General features: G+C 46.6%; 2 protein-coding genes across 2 annotated transcripts; both read left to right on the top strand.

Annotated features, from left to right (window-relative positions):
* Positions 1 to 8367: 8367 nt before the first annotated feature.
* LOC109784080 (uncharacterized) lies at positions 8368 to 11987 on the top strand. The gene is made up of 7 exons (XM_020342682.3): positions 8368 to 8551; positions 9098 to 9422; positions 9566 to 9856; positions 10143 to 10391; positions 10502 to 10626; positions 11038 to 11136; positions 11227 to 11987. The coding sequence occupies exons 1-7, from the start codon at positions 8373 to 8375 to the stop codon at positions 11909 to 11911; spliced, it is 1953 nt and encodes a 650-aa protein (XP_020198271.2). The 5' UTR covers positions 8368 to 8372; the 3' UTR covers positions 11912 to 11987.
* A 1289-nt stretch (positions 11988 to 13276) lies between these two features.
* Positions 13277 to 15426, top strand: LOC141042571 (pentatricopeptide repeat-containing protein At1g11290, chloroplastic-like). Its single transcript, XM_073511379.1, has one exon. It carries the CDS (start codon positions 13412 to 13414, stop codon positions 15137 to 15139), a length of 1728 nt encoding a protein of 575 aa, XP_073367480.1. The 5' UTR covers positions 13277 to 13411; the 3' UTR covers positions 15140 to 15426.
* Positions 15427 to 15695: the final 269 nt, after the last annotated feature.

The following is a 15695-nucleotide window of genomic DNA, read 5'->3' on the forward strand; positions in this document are numbered from 1 at the left end:
AGCGCATACTTGGGGTTGGGCTGGAAGATGCCGTTCATACCACGGGTGACCATGCGGTGTGTGGGCACGGGGGGGAGGGGCGTGGGATTGCGTGGGTTTGGCGGGAGGCGGAGGGGGTGACGGGGTTGGCGATGGGTTGTCGTTGCTCGGAGGTGTGTGCGGGGAGGTAGATGGAGTGGGTGATCGGCAGGGGTGGAGTGCTGGTGGTGACTAGCACTGAGGCGTCGAGGGCGCAGGGGGGTTGGCCGTGGCCACACTGGTAGCTGGTGAGGCGCTACGCACGGTCCGACGATCTGGAGGACTCGGTGACTGATAGTTGTCATCATCATCAGCCGACGCAGGTGGTGTGGGTTCAGTGGTGCGGTAGGGGAAAGAGCTCTCGTCGAAGAAGAAGTGCCGTGAAGTGAGAACTCGACCGGTCGATCGGTTGTAGCAACGGTACCCTTTGTGGTCCGGCGAGTAGCCGAGAAAAACACATGATGCCGATCGGGGAGCGAGTTTATGAGCAGCAGTGGCCGTGGTGTTAGGGTAGCATAGGCATCCAAACACGCGCATGTTTGTGTAGTCTGGGTGGGCACCGTAGAGCAGGTAGAACGGAGTGAGATTGTGGCGCGGGCGACATGGACGTCTGTTGAGAACGAAGGTGGCGGTGTTCAGTGCTTCGACCCAGAAGGAAAATGGCATGGAGGCGTGGATTAGGAGGCTACGGACAGTGTCGTTTAGGGTTCGTAAGATACGCTCGGCGCGGCCATTTTGTGGGCTGGTGTAAGGACACGACATGCGTAGAGCAATGCCGTGTGTGGAGAAGAACTCGCGGCTGGAGTGATTGTCGAATTCGTGCCCATTATCTGTTTGAAGTGTTAGAATGTTTAGGTTAAAGTGGCGAGAGACGAGGGTTTGAAAGGTGAGTAAGGTGGGGAGAACTTCAGATTTAGCACGAAGAGGAACTGTCCAGACAAAGTGACTATAATCATCAAGCACAACTAGGTAGTATTTGTATCCAGATAAGCTTTGTACAGGCGAGGCCCACACATCACAATGAACTAGCTGAAAAGGAAAGTAGGATACATGTTGCGAAACTGTAAATGGTAGTCTGGTGTTTTTCCCTAATTGACAGGCATGACAGGTGTGGACAGGTGCAGCGACTGTAGAAGGCAATGCTTGCCGCAGAGTGGTCGCCAAGGCATCGCGCCCCGGGTGACCGAGACGTTTGTGCCAGAGATCCACGGTGGCGGCGACAAGGCTGTGGTGCGTGGGAGTTGTGGTGACGGAGTAGAGCTCGCCATCGTCATCACATCGGAGGATCACCTTCTTTGTGCGCCGTTCCTTGACAGAAAAACCGAGGTCATCAAACTCAACATTAACGGGATTATCGCGAGCGAGGGTTTTAACAGAGATGAGATTTTTGATTATATTTGGGCAGACATGAACATTTCGGAGGGAGAGTGGAGAAGATGTAGTGGGAAGGATCTGGTGGCCGGAGTGTGTGACAGGCAAGGACGATCCGTCGCCAAAAACTATGTGGGAGAGAGCAGTGGGGTGAGAGGATGCGAGCATACATGAGGACGAGGCCATGTGTGACGTCGCGCCTGTGTCGAGGTACAGAAGGGTAGCGGAAGAGGAGTGCGGTGGAGGTGGAGGTGGTGCGGCCATGGCGAGAGGAGTGCGGTGCAGAAGGGCAGCGGAAGAGGAGTTACAGGCTCAGGAGATAGAGAGCATCTGATACCATGTGAGCAGGGAACAGGAGAATGCAATGCACCATAGTGCATGCCGATGCATTAGCTCTGCATATATACAGTTTCAGAGTACAGCCGTTGTGCAGTCGTGCACAGGTGGAGATCGTGCGCCTAGTGCGCAGAGAGGGGGAAGACTAGGTCGTGTATACAGAGGGCTGGGTCAACCAGTGGATATCCGCTGACAATTACTCCCTTCGTTCCTAAATATAAATATTTCTATAGATTTTAATATAAACTACATACGGATGTATATAAACATATTTTAGAGTGTTGATTTACTCATTTTGCTCTGTATGTAGTTCATATTGAAATATCTAGTTAAAAAGACTTATATTTAGGAACGGAGCCTACTTGAGGATCGAGTGATGCATGCATGCATGTGTAGTCGTCAATGATGGACGTGGACGGGCTGGACCAGAAGCTCGTAGCTCGCGAGTTTAATGAACACTCTGTGGCTCTACTCATTAAGCTCATAGCTCGCTTCTTAGTGAACAGAGGCAAGCACAGTTTTTCAGCCTATTAAACTTATTAACGAGCTTAATGAGCGAGCTAACGAGTTCCACGAGCAACTCGTTAAGCTCGCTAAAGATAACACCTATTTTTATGTTTTGTGGCAATATTTCTTGGCACCTCAACTCATATATTCCATCTAATTGATCCAACCTAGCCCACATGAGACAATAACTAACATTCCCACTCATGTGGTCACCTTTTTTCCTTCATATAAAAAGCACATTGGAACTAAAGCAAAAGAGGGTAATGTCTGTTAAGTGTTAACGAGTACTCGCGAGCGCTCACGAGTTTAACGAGCTATTAATGAACAGAGTCGATCAGAGTTTTTTGCTTGTTAAGCTTAACAAGCCGAGTAGCTGTTAATCCCCCCTAGACGTGGTCCAGTCTATGATGTGCAACAGTCTAAAGTAGAAACAGACCGTCGAACGAGCATGCATGCATGGTCCAGTCTATGAGTTCGGTCGCATGCATGCATGAAGCCTGCTAACCAAAGTGGAAAGCGAATCAACGTGCCGAAGTACACGATATGGATACGATATATGCCGTGAGACCGGATTGGACATCGATCATTTTTTTTTTTGAACGAAACGGATCGGACATCGTGACGGCTTCCAAAAGTACTATACTCTTAAACGCTTGGAAACCCTAGGCAAATTACTCCCGTAAAAAAAAGCAAAAACCCTAGGCAAATTACTCCCTAAAAAGAACAAAAACCCTAGGCAAATTACTCGGAGGCACATTCTCGAGTAATGGCGGCGGCGTGGGAAAACAATACATCAATGGAAGATACGGCGGCGGCCATGACGGCGGTCTCGCTCCCCGACGACGCCCTCCTCGAGATCCTGCTCCGCGTGGGCGACGCGGCCGCGCTCTTCCGTTGCGCCATCGCCTGTAAGCGGTGGTGTGGCCTCGTCGGTGATCCCTCGTTCCTCCGGCGCTGGTGGCCGGAGCACGCGTGCCCCTCCCTCGCCGGGTTCTTCGTCCAGAACCAGCGAGGGGCCAAGATGCTCGTCCCGACGCCGCGGTCGGCGCTGCGCCGAGGGCTCCGCCATACCGTCAGCTCCTTCGTGCCCGCCGAGACCGCGGAACTCTTGTCCCACGCGGTGCCGCTGGTCTCGCGCCGCGGCCTCCTCCTCGTGCACCTCGTCCGTGCGGAGGACAAGGACTCGAGGGTCATCCACATGGCGGTGTGCAACCTGCTCGACGGCACGTGCAACGAGCTCCCTCCTCTAGAGCTAGATTGCTATGCTCGCCACTTCTACTACAAGCAGCGCTGCTACGCCGTTCTAACCGGCGCGGACTGTCACGACGGCGAGGGCGAGCACCCGCCGTCCTTCTACAAAGTGCTAATCGTCGCCACCAGCCACAGGAACCAGATCGACCAGAAGTTTGATCTTGAGACGTTCTCGTCCGACGAAGCAAGCTGGAGCAGGCGAAGAGTGTGCCTCCATGCTACCATAGCTGCCAATGCCCTTGGGTCATTATGCCAAAGCGACGCCGTCGTGCGGCACGGCACCCCTCATTGGCTATTTCGTAGCAACAAAGGGCAATGTTTCTATCTCGTTAAACTAGATTCTCATAAGGGCCATCTTTCCTTCACGAGGCTTCCCGTTCCGATGATCCGTTACTCAGATCATCGCCCGTGCCTTAGCGTGGACACCGACGGCACGCTCTCGGTGCTACATACGGAAAAGGAAGGTCGCCACCTAGTCGTATGGAGGCAAGAAGAGAACCAACGGAGTGTGGATGGTACCACACAATGGCTCAACACTCGGACGATCGAGCTGATAGAACCCAGGGGTAAGGAGACACAAGGAAGAAAGATACATTGCATGCTGGGAGAGAAGTGTGGCAAATTGCTTGTCAAGGACCGGCATGGGCAGGCGTACACCACCGACCTCGAGACCGGGGCAATGGAGGAGGTGGAGCACTGGTCTCACGTACGCCCTGATGGCAATCCAGATGTCGTGCTCCTAGAGATGGACTGGCCGGCGTTCTTCGTTTCACGTCTTGCTACGGTCAGGTATAGCTTGCCGTTTTTATGTATGTGTATTTGTTTTCTTGTAGGTTGATTAAGTGCATCTTGTACTTATCATGATTGATTTATATATGGGTGTTGCTTGTGCTTCTTTTTTTGTTAGTGAATCCCGCCTTCCCCTCTCATGTCCGAGTGGAGAGGCAGCTGCAAGAAGGAGAAGGCGACACAGGAGAAGAGGCGGGAGGAAGACTCGCAGCCGTGGCAAGGCTTCAGATAGAGGCGAGGAGGTAACCGGCTGCTCCACATAGAGATAATATTAGGTTGTGTGTGGTTTGATGTAAAAGTTTATTATAGATATTCAAAAAAGAAAAGCTCATATAGTGTGTTAAAAGGAAATGAAAGTGTTATCTCAAAGTGTACCAACAGTTCATATAGCCCTACTGCCCTAGTGTAAATCAATCCATTGTTGATGGAAGAAACAATGACAATCTCACTCCCGGATGATGTACTCCTCGTCCATTTGAAGGATATACTAGCCGATCGACCTCTTTCGCCACACCATGGCATGTGGGTGGTGGTGCCGCCTCTTGGTCGACCCACCCTTCGTTTGCAACTTCTTGCCTGATGATACGTGTCCTTCTCTAATTTGTTTCTTCGCCTAGGAGCAGGGCAGTCAAGTTTGCACAGAAAAATAAAATAGTATGAAAGTAGAGAAAAAATAATCTGAAAAGTCTTGGAGAATCAAATACTTCTGAAAGTGCACAACTTCATACAACATTATGGAAAAATCACGAGTTTCATTGAAATTCAAAAGGTTGTTTTAGCATTCTTTAATACATTTACTTTAAAACATTATTCATCAAACTATTTGGGCATATGAAGAGTTCCCTAAATATTAAGTTTTACCTAATTTCTATAGTTTTTCTGCAAATTATATATACATAGTCCTGAGCTATTTAAAGTTTTCATTTCAAAAATCCTTTTTAATATTAAATTGTAGTTTCCTCATAAGGAACTTTTTCATATATACCCTAGATTCAGGGGGGAAATTTAAATCCCCTTCTTCAAAATATTCAGTTTTCTAAGGCAGAACATTTCCAAATTTACATTTTGCACCACTTTTTTCTTGATATTTTATTATAGACTTTCACACTTGATTGCCTCGTGTGCAGACGTCACAACAACTTTTAGTGGGAAAGGTACCAAAGTAACTGTATCAACACTTGAGAGGGTAAATTTATCAGGTATAAAGTTGAGAGTCACTTCGACTTTTGTTGATAATAATTGGTGAAGCAAAAGTAGGCACTTTCGGCACTCGAGGGATTGAGTGCATATCACTACTGTGTTTTGGTGACTTATGACAAGGCAATTGAGAGGACTGACATTTTATTGGCTATATTTCAAAGACATGAATAGTTTTCTATCCATGTGAGTGCAAACCATCAATGGTGACGGCTACTATTACATCTTTAAGTGGTTGCCTCTTCCAAGCTCCCCCCGTTCCAGAATATAAGGTGTATTATTTTCTATGCAAGTCAACCATTTGATTGTTTGACCAAGATTATAGAATAAACTAACAAAATCTGCAATACCAAATAGATAATATAAATTTTGTATTGTGGATATTGATATATTTTTCTAAAAACTCGGTCAAGCATGGCCTCATTTGACTTTTGAAAAAACAAATACACCTTATATAAAGGAACGGAGGGAGTATTTACTTTATTGGTCTTTGGGAAAAATCCATGATTCATATTGAGTTTAAGGATAATCATACTATCAAGAGGGCCATAAGCAATAAAAAACTATGGTTGTACTCAAGATAAGATCCTCAACCAAAACCCCAAAGAGCTCCACTTATGCCACTCAAATTCTCTACCCCCCGACCCCCAACACTTGTGGGGCTTTCCCAGTTTGCTTCATCCCTTTGAGTCCCATTATAGGTACGTCTGGCTATGGCGCTATATGTGCCCTTCCACTTTGTGAAGCTCAGTGTGGGTGACATTACCTAGACCCCTTTATGTCATGAAAGTAAGAGTTTGGTAAGTATATGCAAATTTAAGGGGTTCAGTGCTATTTTACTGGTTTTTGAATAGTGGGTTCCATCTTACTCTCCATTGTTGGCTTTTCCACTAGGGATCGGTGCCACAAAAAAGTGCCCACGCCACCGCGCTTCATCCCTATGTTCCGGACTCCCGTGGGGCGCCATGCCATTACCGCCTATGTGCAGCCAGCCGCCTCCACCGGACTGGTCTTGGAATGCATGTGGTCGGTCACCTAGCGCCACGGCTTCCTCCTCGTGTGCCTCTTCCCAGACACACCTAGGGTTGACCCCTAAAATCTGAAATATGAAGAAATTTTAAGAAATATGAACATTTTTTAATTTTCAGAAAATTTGTTGAAAATGAAAGAAAAGAAAAGAAACGGAAAAAAGAAAGAGGACAGGAAAAGAAATAAAACAGGAAATGGAAAAACAAATAATAAAAAGGAAAAAAATAAAAATATCAGCTGGGAATCCTCTAAAGTTCCCAAAACCGAAACCTGAAAGAATGAAAAAATGGGGGAACCCTGGTCTACAAGGAAATCTATTGCGCTGCCAGCCACCACGACCATGCCCAGTTCATGTTCATCACTAGGAGCGAGAAGTACTTGATGTGGCTTGAGGCAGTTTTTTCGCTAGTGTCCCTGGTTTATTTTTCGGTTTTCACAGGGTTTTATTTATTTTTTCTCTGATTTACTGGTTTTTCTCTTTTCTATTCCATTTTCTGTTTGGTTTTCTTTTCTTCTTCTCCATTTTTTATTTGGTTCTCATTTACCATTTTTGCTTTTTATTTGTTTACTTTTGTTTTTCATTCTACATTCTTATACTTGTTCAACATTTTTATAGACACAATCAACATTTTTTTCAAATACTTCTTAACCATTTTTCAAATACATGATCGGCATTTTGTCAAATACTTGTTCAACATTTTTATATACATGATCAAAAAAATTCAAATACTTGTTCAAGATTTTTGAAATACTCCTTCAACATTTTGTAAATACTTCTTCAACATTTTTTTGAATGCTTGATAACATTTTTCAAATACTTATTCAACATTTTATATATTTAAAATATTTTAAGTATAACAAAAGTACAAAAATAAAACAAAAAAAGAAAACATAAAACATAAAAAACAGAAAAAACAAGCTATGGCCTCGCTCGTGCGTGGGCCGGCCCATATTGCTCGCCCCCTTCAGCGAGTCGGGAGTTACACTCGCTGAAGGCGAGGAATAGGGGCGCCCCTCGCCGACGGTTTGACATAAAATGCGTCAAATAGGGTTTTCCAAATATAGGATCCCCGTGCAATTAGAGCAACTAGTTGACGAGCGCTCATTCGAGAGCCTCCCAACGATCACTTGGGGGTGGGATGAGAGCGTGCCACTTGGTGCGCTCTCAGATGCCGCCACGTGTCACACTCCCTCTAGATTTTTTTAATTTTGACACGCGTTTTTGGCTTTTTTTGGTCTTTTTGGCTTTTTAGTTTTTCACCGGTCTTTTCTTAGATTTTGAAAAAAATGTTTTTTTATTTTTGCGCGAAAATACATTTTATCTTTTTCTTCTGTGAGAGACACAGTTTTGCTTCCGCGACAGGCATGGCCATGCCTCTCGGAAACAGGAAAAAAATGCATTTTTTTCTTTTTCCTCCATGAGAGGCACGGTTTTGCTTCCGCGAGCGTGTCTCTCGGAAACGAAAAAAAAAAGTTTTCTATTTTTTTTCCTTCCACGAGAAGCATGATTTTTTCGTGAAAAAAGTGTTTATCAAAACCTATCAACATGGGATCTAGTTTTAAAAATCTCGACGCGGGGTCCAATGATGAAAATAGTTTGAGATTTGGATGTACCGTTTAGGAGATAAAATGCTTTGAGTAAATGGATCTACGAAAAAATAGAAAACTCTCAGGTTGCGACAAATGTCCACATGCAACGCGTCACCTGTCGCAACATGGGACGTCGAATTGATCTTTCAAAGGACTACTCCTTAATTAGTGATCTCGCCGTGCGGTCCTAGTGGGCCGGCATGGCACAGGTGTCCTGCTCTGGGTTTGAACCGTGAGGCAGCGCATGAGAGCACGGCCCGGCCCATGACTGCGCCTCCAAAAAGATGGCCTCCTCCTCATCCGGAGACAGAGTGACAGCTCCCCTCTGCTCTGCCGATAAGGCTCCTGCTCTGCTCCCCCCGCGTCGCTGCTACTGCTGCTCCGGCTCCAGTTCCGGCGAGATGGAGGCGGCGATGGGGACGCTCGGCTCGCAGTCCCCGCTCTCTTTCTCCTCCAGCCTCCGGTAATCCCCCTCCTCACCCTCGCCGAAGCCAAGATTCGCAGGTTAATTTAGTTGGGAGGGGTTTGTTTACTGTGCTTGTGCGCGAATCCAATGTCAACCAGCCGGGCCTGTGTGTTTCATTTCCAGTATGCTCCTGCCTAACCCGCGGTCTGCCTGGATTTCTGACTCTGGTTGGTCGCTGGAGCGACGGGAGATAGTTTTTGTTGCAATTTGGCTCGGCAATTATGTATCTTGGTACAAGGAGTTGTATTCCTTGGGTTTGTTTGATCCTAGGCGAAACTTTTTTAAACCGGATGTGCAACTACTTGGTGAGACCTTCGATTTCGCCAAGCTTGATGCTTGTCAGGCTGCCAGGTCTTTTTTTTTTACTGATCCCCCCTTTGTTAAAGAGACGCATGGAAGTGGATAAGTGTCAAATCTTATGAGTCAGATACGTCATATGTACTCCTATATGATAATGGCATATGCATTTTGCTTGAAAAAATAGAGGGTTCATTTCATTAAATTGCCTTAACCATTCGTTTGAAACACGTTTCATGGTGTCAGCAATGCAAAAGCATCCTGTGGCTGGCCTGTTTACAATGTGAGGAAGATCGAGGGCAACCAGAGGCTCGACGTGGTCTGCCATGGGATGCTGGCGCCCAGAAAGTTTGTGCGCAAGAAGAGACAAGAGGAGGTCTTCAAGGACGCCAATGATGAGGCCAAGCAAAAGAGCTGGAGGAGAATGATGAGTGAGATAGAGGAGTCTGGATCAGATGTGTCTTCCATTCTCAAGGCTCAACGAAACACAACGGGGACGCTGCCAAGGGACACTGTTCTCGGGACTCTCGTGCGGTTCAAACAGCTCAAAAAATGGAATCTGGTCAGCGAGGTATATATGTGCTTGCTTGCAGCGTATTACTCAATATGTTCTTGGGATCCTTGCCGACTCTTTAGTCCATGAGCAATAATATGCTTTGAGGATTCTGAAATATTTACATGCCAGCAGTGCCCTTCCTTTCTTTCTTTCTTCAGATTCTCGAATGGCTTCGAACGCAACATTGGTGGGACTTCAGCGAGATGGACTTTTTGATGCTTGTCACGGCTTACGGGAAGCTGGGAGATTTCAGCAGGGCGGAAAGGGTTCTCAAGTACATGAACAAGAAAGGTTACCGGCCGACGGTGATATCTCAGACCGCTCTCATGGAGGCATATGGAAGAGCCAAGCAGTACAGAAAGGCCGAGGCTGTGTTTCATAAGATGCAGACGTCAGGCCCTGAACCATCACCCATCACATATCAAATCATTCTGAAATCGCTTGTTGAGGTGCACGTCTAATCGACCTCTCGCATTTTATGCAATCCAATGTTTCAGCCACTATGATACTCCTGTATTTAGCAATTACTCTTTTGTCAATTTCAGTGGTAATACCGCCTTTTGCTACTTTTATTCAGCATAATGCACCATCATTCTGTGATTTGTATGCTCTTTTGCTCTGTTAATATTTACTGTTTTTAGCCCATGCACCTATCAAACAACTAAACATATTTATATCAGTTCCTTGAACTACTGTACCTTGGTCCGTAACAAATGTATTTGGGGTTGCTGACAGGGCGACAAATATAAGGAAGCTGAAGCTATTTTCAAGGACCTTCTTAATGAAAAAAGAGCTTCTTTTAAACCAGACCAGAAGATGTTTCATATGATGATCTATATGTACAAGAAGGCTGGGGACTATACCCAAGCGCGTAAGCTATTCGCGCAGATGCCCGAGAGAGGAATCCCACAGTCTACAGTGACTTTCAATAGTTTGATGTCATTTGAAGCAGACTATAAGGAAGTTTCAAGTATTTATGATCAGGTGCTTCCCCTCCCCATATTAACTCAACAATCAGTGTGTGCTTTGCTGCTACGGACTTGAAGATATAAACCTGTTTACTTATTTTCCCTAACAAATGGCATAACTTTTAGATGCAAAGAGCCGGACTAAAACCAGATGTTGTGAGCTATTCTCTGCTCATCAAAGCTTACGGGAAAGCTAGGAGGGAAGATGAAGCATTGGCGGTGTTTGAAGAGATGCTTGATGCTGGAATCAGGTTCGATCTTGTTTTAGCACGCTGAGGCTTGAAAATTGGTCATTGCTGGCTTGTGTAATGATGATTCCTGTCGTTGGCAAATTTTGGTTAAAGTCGCCTGTCATGTTTAAGCTGCATGTGAGTGCTTCATACATGTGAAACTTGAGTTACAGTCGCCAGATCGGGCCACAAATTCTTGTTGTGCCATGTGATGGTGGTCAAACCCATCTTTTCAGATCCTAATAATCATAGGAAGTAAATTCGGTGCCATTTAAAGAAACCAAGTCCTCTGCTCTGATGAATGCACAAATTTAAAGAAATATGCCAAGTTCACCACATTCCAGCTGAAGAATAGTCTTCAGATTAGTGTTTTCTCATAGGCGGTAATCCAGAATATGCTATTGGTGATCTCATTGGATGTTATTTGTCCAGGCCAACACGCAAATCATACAACATCTTGCTTGATGCGTTCGCAGTATCTGGATTAGTAGAAGAGGCTCGAACAGTTTTCAAGACTATGAGAAGACACAGGTATGCACGACTTGCATTCTTTAACTTGAAAGAACTTCAGAAAGGTGCATCTGCTGGTTTCTTACCTTGTCACACAATTTGCTTGCGCAGGGTTGAGCCTGATCTCTGCTCTTACACAACAATGCTCTTGGCTTATGTAAATGCTTCTGATATGGATGGGGCTGAGAAATTTTTCCGTCGGATCAAAGACGATGGGTTGAGGCCAAACGTTGTTGCTTATGGAACTCTGATGAAAGGCTACTCGAAGTTGGATGATGTTGAGAAAGTAATGCGGGTTTATGAGCGAATGCGGATGCAGGGTGTTGAACCCAATCAAACCATCTTTACCACCATCATGGATGCACATGGCAGGAACTCAGATTTCGGAAATGCTGTCATTTGGTTCAACGAAATGGAAACACGTGGATACCCACCAGACAAGAAAGCGAAGAACATCCTGCTTTCTCTCGCTAAAACACCTGAAGAACAGGAAGAGGCGAATGAGTTGACGGGGAATGGTGCGGTTCAGCTTGAAGTAAAACCCAACGGCGTGCCCGCCGGTTTAGGTACCAGTGGTGCTGATGTGGACGAAGGTGGGCTAACTGATAGTACTGCACATCACCACTCCTTAAATGGCGCATCCACAAGTGATCTAAATGGTAGAAACAAGGCGGGAAGCAGTGGTTGTGAGGATGAAGACGACGACGACGACGATGACGATTACGAGGAAATGGATGATGAAGAGTTAGATTTTGTTGCTTTCAAAGATAAGCGAGAACTAAATTTTGCGACTTGATATGTTGAAGCATTGGTGTATATTTTCTTGCTGCAAAACTTATGATAGCTTTTCCTATGAAAAAAAGGACTTTGTGGTATTCTCGAAATGTGTCAATACAGCTGGGCCTGGATGGTGTTTTTGCCTGGCTCTGTCTGTTAAGTGTTAAGCGAGTCGAACCAGTGGTGAATACCTGTTGCATAATTGACATTATTTATCAGGTTAGTTCTTACCATTTCGGTTGATTTCAGAGAAATGCTGACCACTCACTCCGTAGTGATCTAAAAGGTCTTATATTTGTTTACAGATGTAAGTACTGTATAAGGATTACATTCGTTTTACCAAAACAGGGATTTCTATACGGTTAAAAGGTTTTGGTGGTTATTTATCATCGGTTGTCAACAGATGGAACCGGATCGATCTTTGTATCAAGTACTTCAGTTTATCCCACTCCAAAAAGAAAGTAGTACTTCAGTTTTGTTAGGAACCCTTTTTTCAGTTCAGGATACAGGGCAATTGTACAAAAAGTCACTTTGGAGGGCAGGTGCATTGGAGCCCTATATGTTGAATAGTGCTAAAATGCTTTTTTGAAGTTTCAAAAGTCTGAAAATGTATCAACACATTTATATGGACGTGTATTACACATGTGCAAATTTTGATGCTGAAATATGTAACCATGTGAGTTACACAAAAAAGACAAAATGATGATTTTAGAAAGATGAACAATGCATGCATTATTCACTATTTGGAAATCACCATTTTGTCATTTTTGTATAGCTCACATGTTTACTTATTTCTTCACCAAACTTTGCACAGGTGTAATATACACCCATATGATCACGTAGAATTATTTTCAGAGTTTTTTGAAACTTAAAATGTGATTTTGTAAAGTAATTAAAATAAGGTCCTCCAATACACCTGGGCTTCAAAAATCCACTCTCGCAATTGTATCTTATTAAAGAGTGACGGTGGGCATATGCCTCAAAAATCAACTCCCCCTCCCGTCCCCTCTCGCTTCTTTGCTTCTCGGCTTGGCGGCCGAACAATACCGTGAGACTTTACAAAAAGTATGAGATTGTTTCATTTAATTTACTTTGCAAAAGAATTGTTGGGGCAAAGATTATTGTGGGTAGGCATGGATGAGTTATGAATGCATTTGATTTGACTTCTGCATAGTTTTGAGATATATGTATTTTTTTCTTCTTCCTAAATACTTGTGTACTACCTATGTACCAAAATATATATTATTATTTCGATGTATATTTTTTGGTAGGGAGGGAGTATCCAGTACTCAGAAAAAAGTTCACAAGGAATTACAAATCGAAGAACAACTAAAATTCAAATTCACATTCAAACCGTTCCTTTATTTAAATCCTCTGACGGCTCCCTCCCGGCAAAAACGGCACACGACGACGGCTTCTCAGGCGCCGGCGCGCACCACGGGGGTCCACGCGACGCGAGCGCCGCCATTTCGCCGCCGCTCGCCGGACGGCGAACCCGCCACCTGCTCGCGCCGTCTCCATGCCTCTGCTCGCCCCCGGCATCATCCTTCGCGACGCGCGGACGCCGCGGGGGTTCGTCCAGCTCCTCGCCTCCTCCTCCTCCCCGCTTCCGCCGAGCCCGTCCGCCGCGGCGCAGTGCCACGGGCTGGCCACCAAGCTCGGCCTCGCGGCCAGCAATGTCTTCGCGGGCACCGCCCTCCTCGCCTTCTACTTCCGCTGCCGCCGCCCGCGCGACGCCCGGCGGCTGTTCGACGAAATGCCCGAGAGGACCGGCGTCACCTGGAGCGCGCTCGTCTACGGCCACGCGCGGTCCAGCGCGCCCGGCCTCGCCGTGGAGGCGTTCGGACGCATGGTGCGCGCCGGCTTCTCCCCCACGGCGGCGGCCGTGTCCAGCGCCCTTGTCGCGTGCTCGAGGATGGAGGACGCCCGCGTAGGGGCGATGCTCCATGCCGCTGGCCTCAAGTGCGGCGGCAGCGTCTGTGGCAGCGTCGTCGTCGGGACTGCGTTGGTGGACATGTACGCCAAATGCCGTGATGTTTCGGCTGCTCAGCGGGTTCTTGAGGAGATGGAAGAGAAGAATGTGGCTACTTTTACGGCTCTTGTGGGCGGGTTTGCCTCAGTCGGAAGAGCTCGCGAGGCCATGGTGCTGGTCAGGGAGATGGAACAGTCAGGGGTGGCACCAAACATGATGACATACAGCAGCCTTCTCAGCTCATTTGCGAGTCCTGAGGACCTCAGTCATGGGAGGCAAGCGCATTGTGCGGTGGTAAAGAAGGGTCTCGAGCACAATCCGTATGTTCTGTCCACTCTTGTGACCATGTACTCCAAGTGTGGCAGCTTAGAAGAGTTCAGGAAGGTGCAGATGGCTGTTTCATGCCAGGATCAGGTGTCACTCAATTCCGTGATCTCGGGGCTCTCCTGTTTGGGAAGAGGCAACGAGGCGTTTCAGCAGTTCTTGGAGATGAGACGGCATGGCGCTGACACAGATATGTTCACCTTTGGCAGCATGCTGAAGGCTATAGGGAGCTCATCCTCGCTGCTGGAGGGAAGACAAGTCCATGCTCTGATCCTCAAAACTGGGTATGAGTCTGATGTGAATGTCCAGAATGGATTGATTTCCATGTACGCCAGGCGCGGCGAGATAGGGGAAGCCAGGGATGTTTTCGCTTTGGTGGAGGCACCTGACCTGGTTTCCTGGAATTCGCTTCTGACAGGATATGCTCAACATGGTTATGGCAAAGAGGTGGTTGAGGTGTTTGAACAGATGAGGAGACTGAATGTTCAGCCAGACAACACAACCTTCTTGTTGGTGCTTACAGCTTGCAGCCACGCCGGTTTGGTGGATACAGGGTTGGAGTACTTCAACTTGATGAAAACAAACGGGTTTCTCGCAGGGGCGCGGCTAGAGCACTACACATGCGTGGTCGATCTTCTTGGTCGAGCGGGCCATCTCCAAGAAGCCGAGGCTTTGATCAACGACATGCCTATAGCACCTGGCGTCTCGGTGTACAGAGCTCTGCTTAGTGCCTGCCAGATCCATGGCAACCTTGAGATCGCGATCCGGGTGACCACGCGCCTGATCGAGCTCTACCCTCACGACTCCTCTGCCCATGTTCAGCTGTCAAAGGCCTTTGCCGGTGATGGCCACTGGGGTGATGCTGCCGAGGTCAGGGAGGCCATGGCAGGTAAAGGGATAGTGAAGAACCCTGCTTGGAGCTGTGTCGAGGACCGGGTACAGGTTGGATAAGAAGGTTGAGATCCCATAAATTCGCCGTTGTTAACTGGGAGTGACTTAATAATGGTCAGCTTTATTGCAGTGTTAACTGAAGGTAACTCCAGAAACCACTCATAAATCCAATGAACCTCTGAAATCTGACTCTGAATAATTTCGGAGAGCAGAGATGGCTCATGGCATCAACGGATAAGAAAGCACAGATCATGTGCCATCACAGTATCCTGTACTTATACGGCATTAAAGCACATGAATTACAGCACATTTGATAAAATTTCCTGATATTGCAAGGATTTTGCGCTACTGAAACCAAGACCACTCGAGTGCTGGGTAACCAAAGCCTATGATTAAGACTGTCAGGACCCGAATCTGACACATGAAGAAAACAGGCTATTATGTCAGACCTTTAACCGATTTTAGGGAGCTCAACACCTGTACCTCAGTTAACTGATACAGGCTAGTACTCCCTCCGTTCCGAATTACTTGTCGCAGGTATGGATGTATCTAGATGTATTTTAGTTCTAGATACATCCATTTCCACGACGAGTAATTTGAAACGGAGGGAGTAGAT

Source organism: Aegilops tauschii, chromosome 3, assembly GCF_002575655.3.
Source record: "Aegilops tauschii subsp. strangulata cultivar AL8/78 chromosome 3, Aet v6.0, whole genome shotgun sequence".
In the NCBI taxonomy this organism is placed as follows: domain Eukaryota; kingdom Viridiplantae; phylum Streptophyta; class Magnoliopsida; order Poales; family Poaceae; genus Aegilops; species Aegilops tauschii.

Bases quoted from the DNA above. Each gene is read 5' to 3' on its own strand.
- LOC109784080 (XM_020342682.3), top strand. From the start codon at position 8,373: ATGGCCTCCTCCTCATCCGGAGACAGAGTGACAGCTCCCCTCTGCTCT. The intron at 8,552-9,097 runs GTAATCCCCCTC...TCATGGTGTCAG, and splicing joins TCTTTCTCCTCCAGCCTCCG to CAATGCAAAAGCATCCTGTG. The intron at 9,857-10,142 runs GTGCACGTCTAA...GGTTGCTGACAG, and splicing joins TTCTGAAATCGCTTGTTGAG to GGCGACAAATATAAGGAAGC.
- LOC141042571 (XM_073511379.1), top strand. From the start codon at position 13,412: ATGCCTCTGCTCGCCCCCGGCATCATCCTTCGCGACGCGCGGACGCCG.